The sequence below is a fragment of the Antedon bifida genome, chromosome 7 (assembly GCF_963402885.1).
Source record: "Antedon bifida chromosome 7, ecAntBifi1.1, whole genome shotgun sequence".
Classification (NCBI taxonomy): Eukaryota; Metazoa; Echinodermata; class Crinoidea; order Comatulida; family Antedonidae; genus Antedon; species Antedon bifida.
Window position 1 is genome coordinate 14,557,752 of NC_136232.1, and position 19,228 is coordinate 14,576,979.

At 32.8% G+C, this 19,228-nt stretch overlaps 1 protein-coding gene across 1 annotated transcript in view; it reads left to right on the forward strand.

Annotated features, from left to right (window-relative positions):
• The first annotated feature begins 2,331 nt into the window (after positions 1 to 2,331).
• Positions 2,332 to 19,228, forward strand: part of LOC144849181 (uncharacterized) — a 33,463-nt gene continuing 16,566 nt past the window's right edge. Inside the window, exons 1-5 of the mRNA XM_078706215.1 lie at positions 2,332 to 2,598; positions 3,142 to 3,670; positions 4,200 to 4,265; positions 7,266 to 7,319; positions 10,473 to 10,756. Of these exons, the coding sequence (XP_078562341.1) occupies positions 2,509 to 2,598; positions 3,142 to 3,670; positions 4,200 to 4,265; positions 7,266 to 7,319; positions 10,473 to 10,756 (1,023 nt within the window). The 5' untranslated portion in view covers positions 2,332 to 2,508. The remainder of the gene's footprint in view (positions 2,599 to 3,141; positions 3,671 to 4,199; positions 4,266 to 7,265; positions 7,320 to 10,472; positions 10,757 to 19,228) is intronic.

Sequence of the window (19,228 nt, forward strand, 5' to 3'; positions counted from 1 at the left end):
AGCATATTCAATTTTGAAAAAATGTTAAATTCAATTTTCTTATTTATTGTGTCTATAGGTTTAAGAAAACATTAGTTTGAATAAGATTTCCTGTATTTTTGTGTTTAAAATTGAAATTTATATGCTAATTTAGAAGAAATTGCATTTTTTATTAAAGGTCAGTGACCTTTTGACCTCTAAAGATGTCAACAAATGCGGGATTCATTTTTAAAAAGTATATTACAATTAGGCAATCTATACACTACATACTGATAGCAAGAAAATGCAAATCTGTTAACTAAATTGTAAGTTATTCGCAAAAATGTTACCCCCTACCCCATAATTGTAACTGATTACAAATTACTAAAAACAACAAATTTCTTCATAATACACAGCATATTCATATTTTGTTAATCTTTAACTTCAATTTTCTTGTTTATTGGGTCTATATGTTCATGAAAACATCAGTTTGCATAACATCTATTGTATTTTTTTTGTTAAAAACTGAAAGTTATAAGTTAATATTAGACAAAAAATCATTTTTTATTAAAGTTCAATGACCTTCTGACCTCTAATGGCGTCAATAATTGTTGGATTTACTTAGAAAAATATATTACACTTAAGCAGTCTATACACTACATATTGATACCAAGAAAATGCAAATCTGTTCATTAAATCCCAAGTTATTAGCAAAAGTGTTACCCCCTACCCCAAAATTTTGTGTTGCATATTTTCCGTAGGCGGTGTTATATAATCCTCAAAAATGACTATTAAGCTGTACAATTGGCATTGCTATCATGGATTTCTGAAAAGTAGACATATTAGGCTTTCCAAAAATGTATGGTAGCATTTGCCACCAATTTGATACCGAAAAAATGTCTGGCCCATGGACTATATAGTAACATGCTTTTTGGTGCATGTTGTATATGCACTTTCTATGATTTTGGTTCGCTACCCGGAAGTCATAGTCTATGGGATATCCATTGTTGGCAAACCATAATACAATGTTGCCCTTATTGCTCTGTACAGAGAAGGACCAGGCAGTTTTCATGTGGAAGCTTATGAACACTTTTCCTTCTATATATTATAAACTAGAGGGTTCTCGAAAATGTTAAAGATGTGTTGTCCCCTGAAATTTTTTGTTAAAAATGTTGTTGTTGTTGAATATGCCATTTTAATATCACATAATAGTTTGACTTTGACCAAAATTTGGTTCTAAACAAAATTTATTTACTGAAAAAACTGTAATTTAAAGCAAAAATCAAATTAGCTGCCTGCCAGCCAATGGATTTTTAGTGAAATTTAACCATTTATGATGTTATTTTATAAGTGAAAACAATTTTTTTTTTTGGCGATTAACTGTAATAGTAAAATTATTATGCATCAAGTCATAATGTACATGCATATTGCATTTTAATCAAATGTCAGTAAAATTTTCTTTACCAATATTTGTAAACGCAGCAATAAGAATTTGTAAAAATGTTCAAAAAAAGTTGGAGATTTAATACGAGTGAAAGGAAAAGTTAAGACCAAGATGTCAGTTAATGAAGCAAACCCACGATTGAATTGAAATTCTGTCATATATTCGTTTTAAGAAAAAAAATGGAACAATATTGTATCGTATATGAAAATGTTTATCAAATCTACCAATCGCTGAGTATCTGAGACAGGTATGATGAGTAACCGAAACAGTTATTCTAACTCATAATTGTAGATAATAATTGTTTAATAAATATTGTCAATCAAGGTAACTTATCTCTTTTTGTGCCCACTATGTTTTTTTATAATTTTCATTATTAATCATAGAGAAAGTTGGAACTTTTGCTTTAAATTATAATCAGGGAGCTCCCACTCCGTCATCATAATTTGATCACAGATTGTTCCAAGTTAGAAATATGTTTGTTTGCTGCCCTCTATAAATTTTGGTAACATTTCACTATCACCTATGCTCTGACATACATATTTGAGTTTTTGGCCTCACAGTTGTTTTGCTAGCCTGATGAAAAAATATTTGTTATAATATAAAATATTCTATCTAGGCTGATGCCTATACAGTATCAAAACAGTTTTCAATTCACTTTTGCTTTTAGGAACGTTACATTCGCTATATGCCAGTTGTGCCCGCATTTTTCTTCTAATCTCCCAAATGTTAAGAAAATCTCCCGAAATTTTGGTTTTAGATAAAAATAATTTTCAAATTTGCGTTTTACTATCTGAATTCTGTTTATTTTAGAATAGAATGATATTTCTTTATTTAATCAAATTAGTTTCTAGAATGTGCTGTTGAGGTGGGGAACGAGGATGTCCCAATCCACATTGAATTAACATGACATACTGTACTTTGGTCGTCGGTTGTCACAAAGTGAGAGTGAGAGAATATAGTAATAAGATGTTCTATGAGCAATTTATTGCAAGAAGTGCTGGTAGTATGTAAAGTTTAGATAGATCGTTAACTTTATGGGGTCAGTCTAAGAAACAAAATATTAGGTATTATTTAATTTCAAAGTCCTGATAGTGTGACCACCTAGGATGGAATGTTCAGTTGATGATGTTCAATATAGGGATGCAGTTGCTAAGCAACATATTGGTTGTTGCTATGTTTGTGCCAATATTGGAAATGTAAGTAATTGATAGTGTAGGTCTTGATTGATTTGAAATTGGAGGATAGGTATCACCTATAACTATCACCTATGTTTTTAAAAGCACGAAGCTTTGTTATATAGTAGAATTGATGGAAGCCTGTTTTTTTTTAAGGATCACAGCCAGTGAAGATGCAAACAATGTCCATAACAAATATGTTTTTTAAACTGGCAACTACTGTAATAATAACATTGGTTGTTGATCGAATATTGTTAACATGGCCTGACCTGCAAGGAGTCCAAACGGTTAGAGCATACTGGGATCAATGAAAACAACATAAACTCTTTGAGAACAGTGTTTTATCTGAACTACATTATAAAGGAAAAAAATTAACAATACAGGGACCTTTTCCCCTTTTCTCCTGGTCTTATGTAATCTGACTCGGTTCCATTCGTCTAACCTCATCCTCTTTTTGACTGAACTCAATCTATAAAGTTTCTTTGGTTTACATGTAGGTTTTAATATTTAATGAAGTGTTTCATTTTGACCAATGAATTGTGTATTATTGTTTTAATCTTTCAGTTCATTAAGAAACATATTATGTCAGACTCAGAAGTTGCAAGAGAGTCTCATGACAGTGAGACTTTTGAGATCATTGGTGATGACCGTGATGTTGTACCAGATAAAACAGTTGCAGAAGAAGATGAGAGTGAAGATCTGAAAGAGAATGGAGTGACTGATTTGAATAAAGAAAATGGTGATATTTGTAATGGTGAAACTGAGCTTAATAAGCAGAATGGAATTGCTCACGATCCTTTAGAAACACCTGAAGGTGACCAACAAAACAAAGAAGAATCGCAGGAAGAGGACAATGTAGTGACATCAGAGACAGAATATGAAAAAGAACCAGAGCATGAACCAGAACCAGAGCCAGAGCCAGAGCCAAATGTGGAAGACAAAATTGAAAATGAGGTTGATATTCCGGTAATGCCATCACAAGAGAAAAAGGAAGAAGAAGTTAAATCAATTGAAGAACCAGTAACTGATATAACTCCAGTTGAAATTAAAGTAACACAGGTATCCGAACCAGCTGTAGAAGACCATCAACCAGGTATGTTATTAGGTTTATTATAAATGGATAGATTCTAAAAGTCTTAATCATTTAGATTTATGAAAGTCACAACTGCTGTTTGCTAATCATTTTTATCTTGTTGTTGGTACTGTAGCTATAACAGAAATGTTATTTTACAAACTGTAACTTATAAAGCTAACTCCTAAATGTTTAACAAAGACCATGATGTGTTCATTTTGTTACAGTATGTCATTTGAAATACAAATCAAAATAAGGCAATAATTGTTTTAATATTTTAATTTGTGTTAAGTCAAGATCATTTAGAAAGTGGAGCTTAAAATGCCATTTATTACCAGTCTCTTAAACTGTATCAAACATACTATTTTGTACAGCTTGTCAAAACACAATAGAAAATTGTTTAGGTATGTTTTTTGTTTGGGATATTCGATATATTTTTGTAATAAATTTGTTTGTGCTGAAATTTGATGAAGAAGAGGTGATGATAAAAATAAGGTTTTAAAAAATGTGTTACATTTTTTGTTGATTTTTTTGTTTGCTATAACACTAGAATATAGACGAAAGTTTGGCAAATCAAATGTCAAACCACGGATATCAACCAAAACTAAACAACCAGGTAAATTGTACTATCCCTGATTTGCTGCTAGACTGCCAACTGTCACTTATATCTTCATTGAATTGTTGGATTAGTGAAATATTCATTATTCTTATAATCATTACAAACAATAAACATTGACACCATTCACTTCCACATGTAAATTCATAAATTGCTATTGATGTGTTTTTTAAATGTACTATTTCTTCATGTCAACCTTATCGCTTGTATTTTCCAACTATTGACTGTGGTGGGCCATCATGTTGAACCCAGGCCACAATTGACTTCACAATCACAGTCTTTTCCATCTATTGACTCAATGCTGACTACACAGTCTTTTTCATCTATTGACCCAACACTGACTACACAGTCTTTTTCATCTATTGACCCAACACTGACTACACAGTCTTTTCCATCTATTGACGCAACACTGTCTTCACAGTCTTTTTCATCTATTGACCCAATGCTGACTACACAGTCTTTTCCATCTATTGACCCAACACTGACTACACAGTCTTTTTCATCTATTGACCCAACACTGACTACACAGTCTTTTCCATCTATTGACCCAACGCTAACTTCACAGTCTTTTCCATCTATTGACCTAACGCTGACAACACAGTCTTTTCCATCTATTGACCCAACGCTGACTACACAGTCTTTACCATCTATTGACCCAACACTGACTTCACTGTCTTTTCTATCTATCAACCCAACACTGACTTCACAGTCTTTTTCATCTATTGACCCAACGCTGACTACACAGTCTTTTCCATCTATTGACCCAACGCTGACTACACAGTCTTTTCCACCAATTACCCAACACTGACTACACAGTCTTTTCCATCTATTGACCCAACGCTGACTACACAGTCTTTTCCAGCTATCGACCCAATGCTGACTTCACAGTCTTTTTCATCTATTGACCCAACACAGACTTCAGCTTTTTTTCATCTATTGACCCAACACTGACTTCAGCTTTTTTCATCTATTGACCCAACGCCGACTTCACAGTCTGTTTTATCTATTGACCCAACGCTAAACTACACAGTCTTTTCCATCTTTTGACCAAACACTGACTTCAGCTTTTTTCATCTATTGACCCAACACTGACTTCAGCTTTTTTCATCTATTGACCCAACGCCGACTTCACAGTCTGTTTTATGTATTGACCCAATGCTATAAACTACACAGTCTTTTCCATCCATTGACCCAACGCCGACTTCACAGTCTGTTTTATGTATTGACCCAATGCTGACTTCCATCTATTGCCTCAATCAAATATTAGATCTAGTGTTGTCATGTTTCTCAGTCTTTGCACCTCAAATGCCTTTTGTAGCATTATGTCGCACAAGGCAAGATGATGTTACACAAGTATGTTTCACATGAATATCATTCTATCACTTTGCCTACAAATATTGTTACTTACATGAGTTTCACATTGTCTTTTTTGATTCTCTCAAATGTCTGAGATCCTATTGCTTCATTTCATGTGGCATGGTCTTTCATCATGAGATCATCAATGTCTTGCATCATTTTGTGTTTAATTTCTTATTTTGCTGAGTGTGTAATGTAATTAACACTGATCCTTTGTTATTACATCACATTGACACTTTTTACACTAGACACAATTAAAAAATGTAGAAATACACCATTGTAGTAAACTGTTTGCCTTCAGGTTTTATATTAAATTACATCATCTACCATAATAAGATATGGTTCAAATCTATTAAATGAATGGTGGTTATATTGCACATTCAGCTTTTGATAAACATTTTGAGAATCTGTAGTATATACCATCTATAATTTGTGGGCAACATCAGAGCACTACCCTTTTTAAAGGCCCAGTCTCTTGCCTAGTTTTCGACATTGATTGAAAATAGACTTTGCAGCAAATTAATTGAATACAATTTTAATTGTTTGTAGAAAAGTAGGTGTGTAAAACAAAATAGAGCAGTCAATCTTTCAACTCATTAAATATTCTTTCAATTTAACTCGTAACCATTCATTAATATTTGTATATAGTTGGTTTGCATGCCACATCTTGTTTTGTGTTTATCACACTTGCATGTTAGTTGCAATACTGTAGGTTAGTTTCATGCAATGCCATATTTGTGTTGTGATTATAATTATTTTATGTATTGTAATTTTTTTTATTTCATTTCAGTGCATTACATTTTAGATTTTTATTTATATTGTGTATTATATCTTTTTTATTTAAATAGTTTTTAAATGTAATAGAATTTGTTCATCAATATTACTTTGTTTATCAATATTACTTTGTTGATCAGTTAACTAATATTCATGTGCTTTTGTTGATATTAAACATGTTGCTCTTTAACATTGGTTCAGGAAAATATAATCATCCATTTTGGAGTACACAGATTAATTTTTTTTAGTGCAAACCTTGCAAAGCCATTTTAATATCACATAATACTGTACATAATACATCCACTTTGACCAAAAATTGGATTGAAAAAATTCGTCTTTACCTGCAAAATATAGTCAAATTGGCTGGCATCCAATGGGTTTTTCATGTTTTTTTTTCTACGGAAGTGATTAACTTTATTAAAACTTCAGAATAACCTATACAAAAAATAGTCAAATTGGCTGCCATCCAATGGGTTTTTCGTGTTTTTATTTCTACGAAAGTGATTAACTTGATTAAAACTACAAAATAACCTATCCAAAGTCTGATTTTATTAATTTTCATTTGTCCTGTTTTTGGGAGACAAGATATCTTTAATGTATTCCAAATATATGAAATGTATTTTTAGGTTCAGTAATACTGTTTGTATCTAAACTAAATCTCTATGGGTGATTAATACAAATTTTGAAATAATTTATGCTAAATTAGTTTTTCTGGATCCTAAATGGTCTAAATGTTTATTATAATTTCCTGAATTTTACTACTGTAAATATTTTATTGCATGACTTTTTAAAAGAGTTTTTTTTTATATTGTAGGAATTAATTTTTTATATTTTCTTTAATGTTTATGCCTTTTATGTTCTGTTTTGAAGCAGAATCGCTTTCGATCGCATCACGTCTTGCCTTATTTGAGCAGGCTTGTAAAGGTAGTATGCACAGTTGACTAATTTTTACCAAAAACCATCTTTAGATTGTATCATTAAATAATCTTTGCATTTTTGAATAATAATATTAATATAAAATTACTTTGACAATGATTAGTTACTTTTAACATCCATTATGCATAATGTAATTAATATGTTTTAGTATTGCTGAATTCACATTGCATAAATTACTCAATTAAAAATAAAAATAAATACAAAAATCAAGAAAATTTACTTTTAATAAACTGCTTTCAGTCAAGAATATAAAGTGTAATGAAACAGTCTTGAGATGGATACTTTAAGTTTTCTGATTGTATCTTAAATACTGCCATGCAAGTTCATGCCTTGTTTCTTTACCTTTCTTAAACCATTTCCTTTCTAATTACATGGCATTTCAATAGGGACCTTTCTGTTACATGGCAGTACAAAAGGGACCTTCCTTTAAATCCCATCCTTTCTCTTACATGGCAGTACAACAGGGACCTTCCTTAAACGCTCTCCTTTCTGTCACATGGCAGTACAACAGGGACCTTTCTTAAACCCTGTCCTTTCTGTCACATGGCAATACAGCAGGGACCTTTCTGTTACATGGCAGTACAACAGGGACCTTTCTATAAACCCTGTCCTTTCTGTCACATGGCAATACAGCAGGGACCTTTTCTGTCACATGGCAGTACAACAGGGTCCTTTCTGTTACATGGCAGTACAACAGGGGCATTTCTGTTACATGACAATACAACAGGGACCTTTCTGTTACATGGCAGGACAACAGGGACCTTTCTGTTACATGGCAGGACAACAGGGACCTTTCTGTTAAATGACAATACAACAGGGACCTTTCTGTTACATGGCAGTAGAACAGGGACCTTTCTGTTTACATGACAATACAACAGGGACCTTTTCTGTTACATGGCAGTACAACAGGGACCTTTCTGTTTACATGACAGTACAACAGGGACCTTTCTGTTACATGGCAGGACAACAGGGACCTTTCTGTTACATGGCAGGACAACAGGGACCTTTCTGTTACATGACAATACAACAGGGACCTTTCTGTTACATGACAATACAACAGGGACCTTTTCTGTTACATGGCAGTAAAACAGGGACCTTTCTGTTACATGGCAGTAAAACAGGGACCTTTCTGTTACATGGTAGTACAACAGGGACCTTTCTGTTACATGGCAGTACAACAGGGACCTTTTCTGTTGCATGGCAGTACAACAGGGATCTTTCTGTTACATGGCAGGACAACAGGGACCTTCTTTAAAGCCATCCTTTCTCTTACATGGCAGTATAATAGGGAGCTTTTGATATAAACCTAGGACCTATGATATCATGTCTAATTAATATTGTGTGCATGTTAAAGTTTGATTTCAAATTTTTTGTCAAGTTGTCGAACAAAACTTTAAACAATTCTAGTTCCAGCTGATGACCTTGAATTATGTAACACATATTTTAACTGTTTTTTAGTGCACAGTCATCACAAAATAATTGAAAACATTGATTGTAAGTGGGACAGTGATGTATGGCATAATTCCTAAGTCCTACAATACGTCGAAAGCTCCCTATTAATGGTATCTGATGATTACTGCAATTTTTATATAAACTGTTTTTAAATTGCATGTTTCTTAATCGACTTCATCCTTTAAATTAATAAAATGACATCAAATCAAATCATACTGTACTAGTATGACAATCTCATCATTTTAACTATCAAAGTTCACTAATTGCATTTTCAGTTTTCTGTTTCCATATTTACTGTGGTTTATTTATGTTTAAAATCCTGGCAGTTTAACATTTATTAACCTTTATTGTCATGTTTTACATTCTCTTGATTAACTTTTTATTGAAAATTGACTTCTTTCATTAAAGATTGTTAATACAGGTTTATGATAGTATTGAGTGTTGACGATAATAATGATATTTTCAGCAAGTGTTTCTTTTACAGTGTTGATGATAAAAATTGTTTGTGCGACCAAATGATTTATAGCCATCATATTTGTTTTCTTTTTGATTAGCTAATTGACACTTTTTCCTACCATATCACAATCAATCCAATCAATGTATTCTGTAGACATGAATTTCTTTACACATGTTGTACAGTACTCTTAAATTGTATCTGTGTTTTGATAAATAGGCACAGTGTTGTTTTGTTATTGGTTAGTAAGTGTTATGTTTGGGGAAGCTTACTTTCATTTATTCAAACAAATAAAAAATTGAAATTTTACAATAAATAAATATATACAAAACTAGAGTGCATCCTCTGCCTATAGTATAATTTTCCTACATAAAATCTTCTCCCAAATTTGTAGGTATATGTAGGTGTATTTGCACTGCATATAACAAGTGAATGAGTTTGATGTAAGTAATGGATGCATCTAGCTTTCCATGGTTGAAAACAAATCCTGATGAGGACAGTCTTTTAAAATGATGTACAGTACCCCTAGATGATGGATAATTGTGGCAAAGTTTTAGTTTAGATTTGGATAAAACTGTCACTGACCTTTAGGCTGTTCCCAAACAAGCATACAGGGGTAAAAACATGGCTTCCTAGGGGAAGGTAACTAGGCGGTGGCTGACTTAAGACCAAATAGAAACTGTACGCAGACCACTGCCCAGTACAATCAATATTGCATCCCTACTTTTATTGACATTTTTAATTCATTCTGTATGCACTATAGGCCCTAGAATTTTAATATAGAATCACTATTTTAACATTTATGGTACAATATATTGACTCCCAATGCAATTAAGATTGTTATAAATAGCACTAAATTTGATATAATGCTGAGTAGTGTTTTTGTCTAATTTTTCATGTGTCTGTTCTTCAGTAAATTTGTATAACCAGGAAACTGTCAAAACATTAACCAAATGTAAAATCCAACATCATGTAGCACACATTTGATTTGTACAGATACACAGTGATACCATCCCTGGTTCAACCATCCCTGGTTCAACCTAATGTATCATTGACTCAACAATGTGTAGCCTTGCACTCTTCATTGCTTTACTGTTTCCTGTTCAGTCAATATTAACTCTCGAAATCAAACCAATGATATTTTTTTTGACCGGCAAATATTAACATCACAATATAGTGTATAACTATGAAGCGAATTGAAGAAATTAAAATTCTATTATTTGAAAATCTTGTAGGTAACAGTGAAAACAATCGTAAAAGTGAAGTAGTGGAACATAATGAAGAGCCTAAAAAGATTTCTGGGTCTGTGATTACACAAATTGAAGATAAGGAAAACCAGACCAAAGAACCAGATAGTGATCACAGACCAAAGCGGGGACCATCTCGGCGCCTGGACATGTCCAGGTTCTCAAAGTTTGAACAACAGAAAACTGATGATAGCACGGATTCAGTACCAGCCTGGAAAAAGAACAGAGGAAGTGTTAACTCATCTGCTGTTATCAACAAATTTACACAACAGGTAACCATTTCAAATTTTTTAGAAATTTAAGAATTTAGGACACTGGAAAATCAAATTGTTGAATTGCAGTATGATGATAATAGGTGCAGTATCCTCCACAAATTGCAGTATGATGATAAATAAAAGGTCCAGTATCTTTCACAAATTTATACTTTTTCCATTTATTCTTTGATTCTGTTTTAGTTGAGATTTTTGAGAGATTTAAAAGTATGTATATTACTGTGTGTGAAATTCTTACTTATATATTTATAACATATATATGTAATTTGGCAAGGTAGATTTAAAATAAAGCATTTTTTTGTTATGAGTTTTGTTGAGTTTAAAATATTAAATTTGAAAATTAATGAATGAAGTGAAAAGTAATTGTGCCAAAGGAGTCTTGGGAGAGTTTTAATTTGAGCTGCTGGAGGAACACTCAGTTTGTATTTACATGTAAGTTATTAAATAGTAAAAACAACTCTCTCTGAAATGATCATGTTTCATAAAAATTGTAACAACATTGAAATAAAGCGTTGGGTATTTTACATTTTACAGGAAACAAAAATATGTACCCTCAAATGTACAGTATGCCTTGATGTATGCAATGAATCATCACTTGTTCATTAATCAGTTCTACTGTACGCCAAAATGAACCTCATAATAATAATTAATACGCTATTGTTTTTTTTATATGATACCAAGCTTGACCTGATAATATTGATCATCATATTATTTAGTCAGTTTCCGCTAGTGTGTGTTCTTGAGTCATTGCGATAGTTTTTTTTTTCAAGATAATAGGCATCTATGTATAAAAATTAAACTTATTCCCTGTGGGGTTGACTACCCACTACTAATGACAAATTTATCAAATAATTATTAATTGATTAACTAGCTACAGACTTCATTGTTTGAGATGGAGTACTGTGTACTATATGTTCCCTTTTATTTCAGTTAGCTTTAATAATATCTACAGTAAACAAAGAACAAGCAAGATAATTTATTCCAATGTAGTTGTATTACCAAATAAGGACAATTATTGAAATCTTTTCATTTACACAATTCAATTAAAGGTTTTTAATACCTTTATCATTATTTAGTAATTTTGAGTTCTTTGTCATACTCCTAAATGAATATTCATTAACGTTATGATAAATAAATTATTAACGACATGGTTTGCCTGAACACTGGTTCTTGTTATTGATTGGAGCAGACCAGTCTTGTTTCATTAATTTTCTCATTGAATATTCATCCATGCATGCAGTGAAGCTCCTACAAGATTCTGGCTATAGTATACAGCAAGGAGTGGTTCTCTAATAGTTTAGTGTATGACCTTACAAAGCTAGGCCTATAACTGCTCATCAACAGCTATTCATAGATTGAAATACAGGAACAGTTGCTATGCTTGGTATGTTTCTGGTAAACCCCACTAATCTTGAGTAATCTACTACTATACCTGTACTTCCCTAACAACTCACTGTGAACAATTCTCTCGTCTCCATTAATTTGCTCAATCTAAACCAAACCTGTTATCAGTTGTTGGATAATAATAATCAGACATAACAAGCAAACAAATTATTTATAATAATAAGAAGAGGGCATATTCAGGATGAATTCAGATTCAAAGGTAAGGTACATTAATAATTAACAATCAAAATGCTATATTTAACTATACGGTAGGAAAGTTGCCGATGTTGATTGAATTCTGTGGTGTATATTTTTGCTGGTTCAATTACATGACCTTATCTTGCTGAGATGGAATTCTAAATTAAAACATTGTTTGAGCACAGTGACATTCCATTTTCCATTTAACTACAGTCATCATTCCTGTAACACACTTGTTATTTCAAGCTGTAAGTTCCCATACCATTTCTTGTTTTTATGTAGCTAATTTATTAGATACTCCATAGATATACTGTATAGAATAGTAGGCTACTAATTACTATGTATACCTAAAATAATCTGCACAAAATTATTGTTTATAAAATGAAGTTTAAAGCATAGTGATCATTCTAATCACTATATTTGAGAGAAAATATATCAAAGTATTAAATTGGTTGATTAAAATATAAATAGGGTCATGGAGTTATGGAAGTAATTTATTTGTTAATTATTACCACAGACAGGGCGGAATGTTTTTTAAATTGGGGAAGGGTTCAAAATATTGATGTGGATTTTGGGAAATTCACAAGACGGTGCCGTTTAATTCTGTATATTATTCTCCATTTAATTTAACAACACAGCGCCGTCTACCCTTCCGTGAAACGAAACAAGTGTGAATGAGGCTTTAGAAAGCAATTCCTCTCCTTTATTAGAGTATACTTTACTTACTTTTTTATACCTTCTCATCCATTTTTTTTTTTTCATTCCAAGTAAATATTAGGAGGGTGGTCTGTGGCCCCATCCCCGATTCAATCACAAAATGATACTTATAGTATACTATACATTATCATCATCATTGGCTGCCATAGTATGTCGTTTACATGTAGATCTAGCCCCTCTATATACATGTAGCTCTAGCCCCTCTATATACATGTAGCAGACTAATTGCAAACACTTTTTTGAGGGTGAAAAGAGTGTGATTTAAGGGGAGGGCCAACTAAAATCTAAACTAAACAAACTATCATTATCAACAGCGCTAAAATGTTAATTAAAAACCTGGTAATGGTATTGTCCTCGCTCTTGTCCAATGTAGTCAAAAATGCTTCAATTTTATTTTTAACAGAAGAAATTTTTAACCCAAAATGGCTGTGAATGATTTTTTAAGATATAGAGCATGCGCCTTAATTTGAAAAAAAAGCAAACAAAAAAAGAAGCAAAAAGTTTTTATGAGCGCTGTTGGCGCTGCCAAAAAAATACCGTATATATACGGTATTTAAAAAATACCGTATTAAATACGGTATTTACTTGGCAGCAGAAATAGGGCCTATATGTTGTATTTATAAATGGTTTATTGCATAACTTGGTGTTAATTGTTTTCATACCAACATACTGTATAGTCTTTAATTTTGGCTTCATTCATTATAAACATTCCACATACAAATTCCTTATGAAGGCTTTGCTATGGACTGTCATCACTTTGGAATGACTTTAAAAAACAAACAGCATGTGTTATTTACTTGTTGACCATTTATGCAAGAACAGCAGAAGTAGTTGTATGCAATTATTGATACATATCATAGTTTTCATAAAGGTAATATTTTACTTTCTGTAACATGAAATAAATTTGTTTATAGGAAATTAGTTCCTATAGCATTCATCTGAATAGGCACAATTTATTTATTAATTAAAGTAACCTATTAACAAATACTGTATAGTACAGTACTATATGGCAGTGGACATTTTCACAAAGAAAAACCCACCTGATAATAAATGTACTGCAAAGAATAATACAGTACTGATAATTGTTTTCATTGATATCAAAATGTTTGTCACTCATTACCGTACATTAGTTTGATATTCTGTAGGAAAAAAACAAATGATTTCTGATGGATTGGAATAGGTTAATCCTGGAATGGAATTAAAATTGACTGAACATCAGATGTTTTTAAGCATGAGAAATTCATAGTAAAAGATTACATTGAAAACATTTATAATTGGATGGAGCTAAATAAAAGTTGCCATGAATGAATGATGGTTTTTATTCTGTCTATTTCTAGTCATAAGATTTTGAGTTGAGAAAATAATGAAATGATTTTTATAGAGAGTTACTTAAAAAGATGAGAGAGAGAGAGAAGAAACCATTGCAGATTGGTTCAAATAGTGTGTTTAAATATGGAGTAAAGAATTCTTTACTCCATGGTTTAAAATGATACTACTGTAATGCTACTAATCTAAATACAGCTTTACTGTATATGGGCAGGAATTTAACATTTTACTTGTTTGGTATGCTGTGTGATAGAGAGCAGTGGTCAAAATCTCTTATTCCAATTGAATTTCAAATCGTGATCAAATACCATAGTCTTTTTTAATTCAACAAATAATTGTAATTGACAATCATTATCCTGACTTCAATCTACTGTTGCATAACAAATCATTTACAAATAATTGGATGGTCATTAAAGTTTGAGAGTAGGATCTTTATCATTAAGATAATCAAACATCATATGAATGAAAATCGACATACATAATTATCTTTAAATTCCAATGTATGCAGATCTGTTATTCATATTTATTATTCTTTTTTCAAAAGATAATCCATTTAGGGTTCAATATTACAATCACTAATGATGAATGGTACATTAAGTCAGTTTGTGTTTTTACTTTATTATTTTAAATTATGATTATGTCAGGTCTGGCAAGCGTGAAAATTACTGTATACTCTACTGTAAATGTATGTTAATTTAAAATGCATGTCTTCTTGTATTTGTAATAAATATGATGAGTCACTGTTAAAGAATATTAAATATGTGTCAGATGTTTAGAAGGTGGTTAATGTCCTTGCCATTATACATTACTTCAGTATGATTTATTTCCACTATCAGGCACCCATCCAATGAACGGGCATCATCTTTTAATGATTGTGAGGTTCGGTAATCAAAAAGATAACGAAATAATTATACAATGCAGTATACCCAAATAATGTATAAATGTATGTATAGTGCCAAGAGGTACATACTGTAGCATTGATATTAGAATTTAGGAGGAAGATAAAGTTAATAGGCATACTGCATTCTTAATATTTCAGTGTCTATTTTGTTTTAATTCTAAAAGCAAGCAATTTTAAATACAAATGTACAGAGTCATCGCAAATAAAAAAATTTAAAAAACAGAATCTCATTAATAATAATTTGTAATATACATCTGTAGCTTTGTTCTTGTTTTGTTTGTGTTATATTGAAATAATAAACGTTTATTATTTTATTGATTAATATTATATGTCAGGTATTTTCCGTTCTCATGTTTGGTATTGGACATAATCCTGCATTTCATAGTCGTCTGGTAAATTGTCATTCCAAAGTATATTAATATCATTTCCGACTGAAGAACAGTGACTAATACCCATTTTACACCGCCAAGCTTATAACAAACCCGTGTCGTGTCCTGATAAATTTCCTTTTCACACCTGATTCATTAACCTGGGAATGACACGGGTTGCATGTATTTAGACTGCAAAATACCAACCCGTGTAAATGTTATAGATCAATCGAAATATCGCCCTCTCACACATGAAGAGACACCCTAGTAACGGTCTGCTCATTATACCTCCTACAATTTTGTTTTATGGCAATACACACAAAAATTGCGTCTACTCGTGAAGAATAATAATGAGCGAGGATAAAGATATGCTGAGCGTTTTGCACCGCAAACACGGGTACAACCCGGGCATCCCGGGTTGTCTTTACACTGAATACATTCCACATCACTTACCCGGGTGGTTCAGCGGCCCAGGTAACTTTTTACGTCATTTACACTAGCCTACAGTTCCGCATTTTTGCGTCCCAGGTACGACGCAGGTTATACAATTCCGGATCAACTCAACGCAATGCATTTTTACTGCCGGTGTAAAAGGGTATTAATTGAATCTGGTTGAATATTCTTGCAGTCTGCTGCAGTTTGGTGGTTTGTCTTTAAGATAAACAAAATGTATGTCTGGTGGTATAGGCCTAATTAGAAAGAAGTAAATATGATTGCAATTTCATCCTCCTTGTTTGTACCTCCTTGTAGGCCTACACACCTTATAAATAAATTACATAAAACTAAAAAATAAAAATAACAAAACATAATGTTAGCATAATGTACTTTACAATATTTCATATCATAAAACCCTAAGGGGAGCTAATGTAGAAGCCTATCTCTCTTAGTCAGACATTATATCGGCCTAAAAGTGGGCCGAATTGTCCCGTCACACCTGGACCGAATAATCATCTCGCATTCAGCTATTGCCTATATAGTAGCTTTGGAATAGTAATTAGTAAGAAACATAACCTAGCCTAGTGTTGTCACTGCATTTGGTGTTTGGAAAAATGGTAAAAGGGTGCTCAATCCTATGTTTGGCAGCAGGAGCGAGAAATATGATCAAGAATACAGTTTTGTACTTACCGCTCGTTTCATTTGAAATGGCATACGACAGGTACTGCTGATCACATGTGCTGCTGTCTTGTCTCGATATTGCTAATTACCTGAGTGACCTAATTGTGACGTAGGAAAATGGCTGAGAATTCAGGGTTCAGCAGTTGCAAAGAAATTGGTCTAAAAAACACATTTTTTGTACAATACAAATTTACAATTTTATTATACTTATAGACTAATGGAGAAAGGGAAATTAAAAGGTGCTTTTTTGAGAACAGAAATGGTTCTTGCAAAAATATACCGTATAAAATGTGGACTTGTCGTTGAAACAAGTCAATTTAAAAAAAATGAAAGCAGAGGCTACAACATCGCCAAAGATAGCAACTTCTAATTTGGGCAAAAAGGAATATTTTGTCCCATTTTGGGGGATCGAAAGGCAGGTTGCATAAAAAGAATGAATTTTAACATGACCACCCAAGATAGTACTTCTTCAAAAACGGAGTACTCAAAATTAAGTATAAAATATACATATTTTATACCATATTAATTTTATACCAGTATTTTAAAGATATGCAACAGGCCCTTATATAGATAAAAGATAAAGATTTTGACACACATGGTGTTTAATACTTGAGCTGGAATCGCCTCAAGGAAAACACATCAATGTCACATTTTTTTACACCAAGAATTAATTGTGCACACAATTACACTGTTGGCCAGATTCAGTCGCATGGCTACTACAGTAGCTTGAAAATGATTTTATACATGTTTGGAAATTTTCGAGATTCGGAAACTAGGAGATAACAACCATGTTATGTCTGGACAATGTGGGTTTCGAGCGGGGGTTCGTCCGAATGAACCCCACCTGCATCCACCACTGTGACCTAACCCCACCTGCATCCACCACTGTGACCTAACCCCACCTGCATCCACCACTGTGACCTAACCCCACCTGCATCCACCACTGTGACCGAACCCCACCTGCATCCACCACTGTGACCTAACCCCACCTGCATCCACCACTGTGACCTAACCCCACCTGCATCCACCACTGTGACCTAACCCCACCTGCATCCACCACTGTGACCTAACCCCACCTGCATCCACCACTGTGACCCAACCCCACCTGCATCCACCACTGTGACATTATGGTTTTTTGTAGTCAAGCTCTCGACATGAATATTTACAAAATTTGTTCAAAAATGAAATAAATGAACGTTTTTAGGACTTATAAAAATGTCTCAACTTGGCATATTAAGGCAACACACCAGGCCGGTTCAAAGATTTTTTTAGAAAACAAAACCTGTATGCGCTGAAACTATTGATTAATAGATATTTTAATCACATATTATTCACATGTTTGATAGTTGAGTGTAACGGCTAATTAAGATTAGCCTAAGTGTTGTATTATTTTTATTTGTATAATGTAAAGAGAGACTACAGCGACAGGCCCATCGGGCCTTTTGTAGTCTCTCGACTATATATATTATATGCCAACCATTGTTAATGTTATGATATAATATTTTTGGTTTTTGGTGTTTCTTGAATTGAATTGAATTGAATAATAAATATTAACATACAAGAAGGAGTTGAATCGCAGCAATTAAATAACAATGGAATCAACTCTGTAAAAACCCATTTAGTAGGCCAGGGCTAGGATTGCAGAGGATATGCATTACGGATAAGGGTTAGTTAATTCAGATGCAAGGCGTAATAGCTGTCTAATGCTAATCTGTGGCGTATAGTTCTGACACAAAAACATGCACGCTGCATACATATAAACATTCCCTTAACACTGATCTGAATATATCCTAATACTAATCTACTGCATTCCAATGCTAAGGATTTAAACAAGATTCTCAGCTGTTGCTTTTTATCAAATAAGTTTTATTTACTGCAAGCAGTAAATTAAAGTCATTTTGCCATTTGGTTTATTAAAATACATTTTTAGATTTTAACAATACATGAAAAGGGCAGCAGTTTTGTGGTAACATTTACAGTACCATGTATGAAGTACCACAAACCACAGAATTGTCCGTGTTGCAACTGAAAATTTTCTCCGACGTTCATCAGTTATCTGATAATCGCTTTTTAAAAATCACGTCATCACTACCCACAACGCAGTTAAAATTATGGAAGGCCGATGACTACAGCTGGTTTGTTTACATCCATTATTCCTAAAACTGCTGCCTAAAACTAGCACATCATGTAGGATTCAAAATTGAACTCTTCCATATTAAAGCTACATACTGTAAACCCAATTATAGTCAATTGACTATAACCCAATAAAAATCTAGGCCTACTATCACATACAACAGAATAATAAGGGCACGTTGGCGAGCAAGTTCGTTTTGCTGTTGGTACTATAGGCCTACTCTACTACTAGCTAGGCTACATATCTCTACTGAAAACGACAGGCCTAAAAAAGGACATGCAAATCATCCTTAGTCTGGACTGGTGAGATGTAAAGGTGTACTCCAAAAG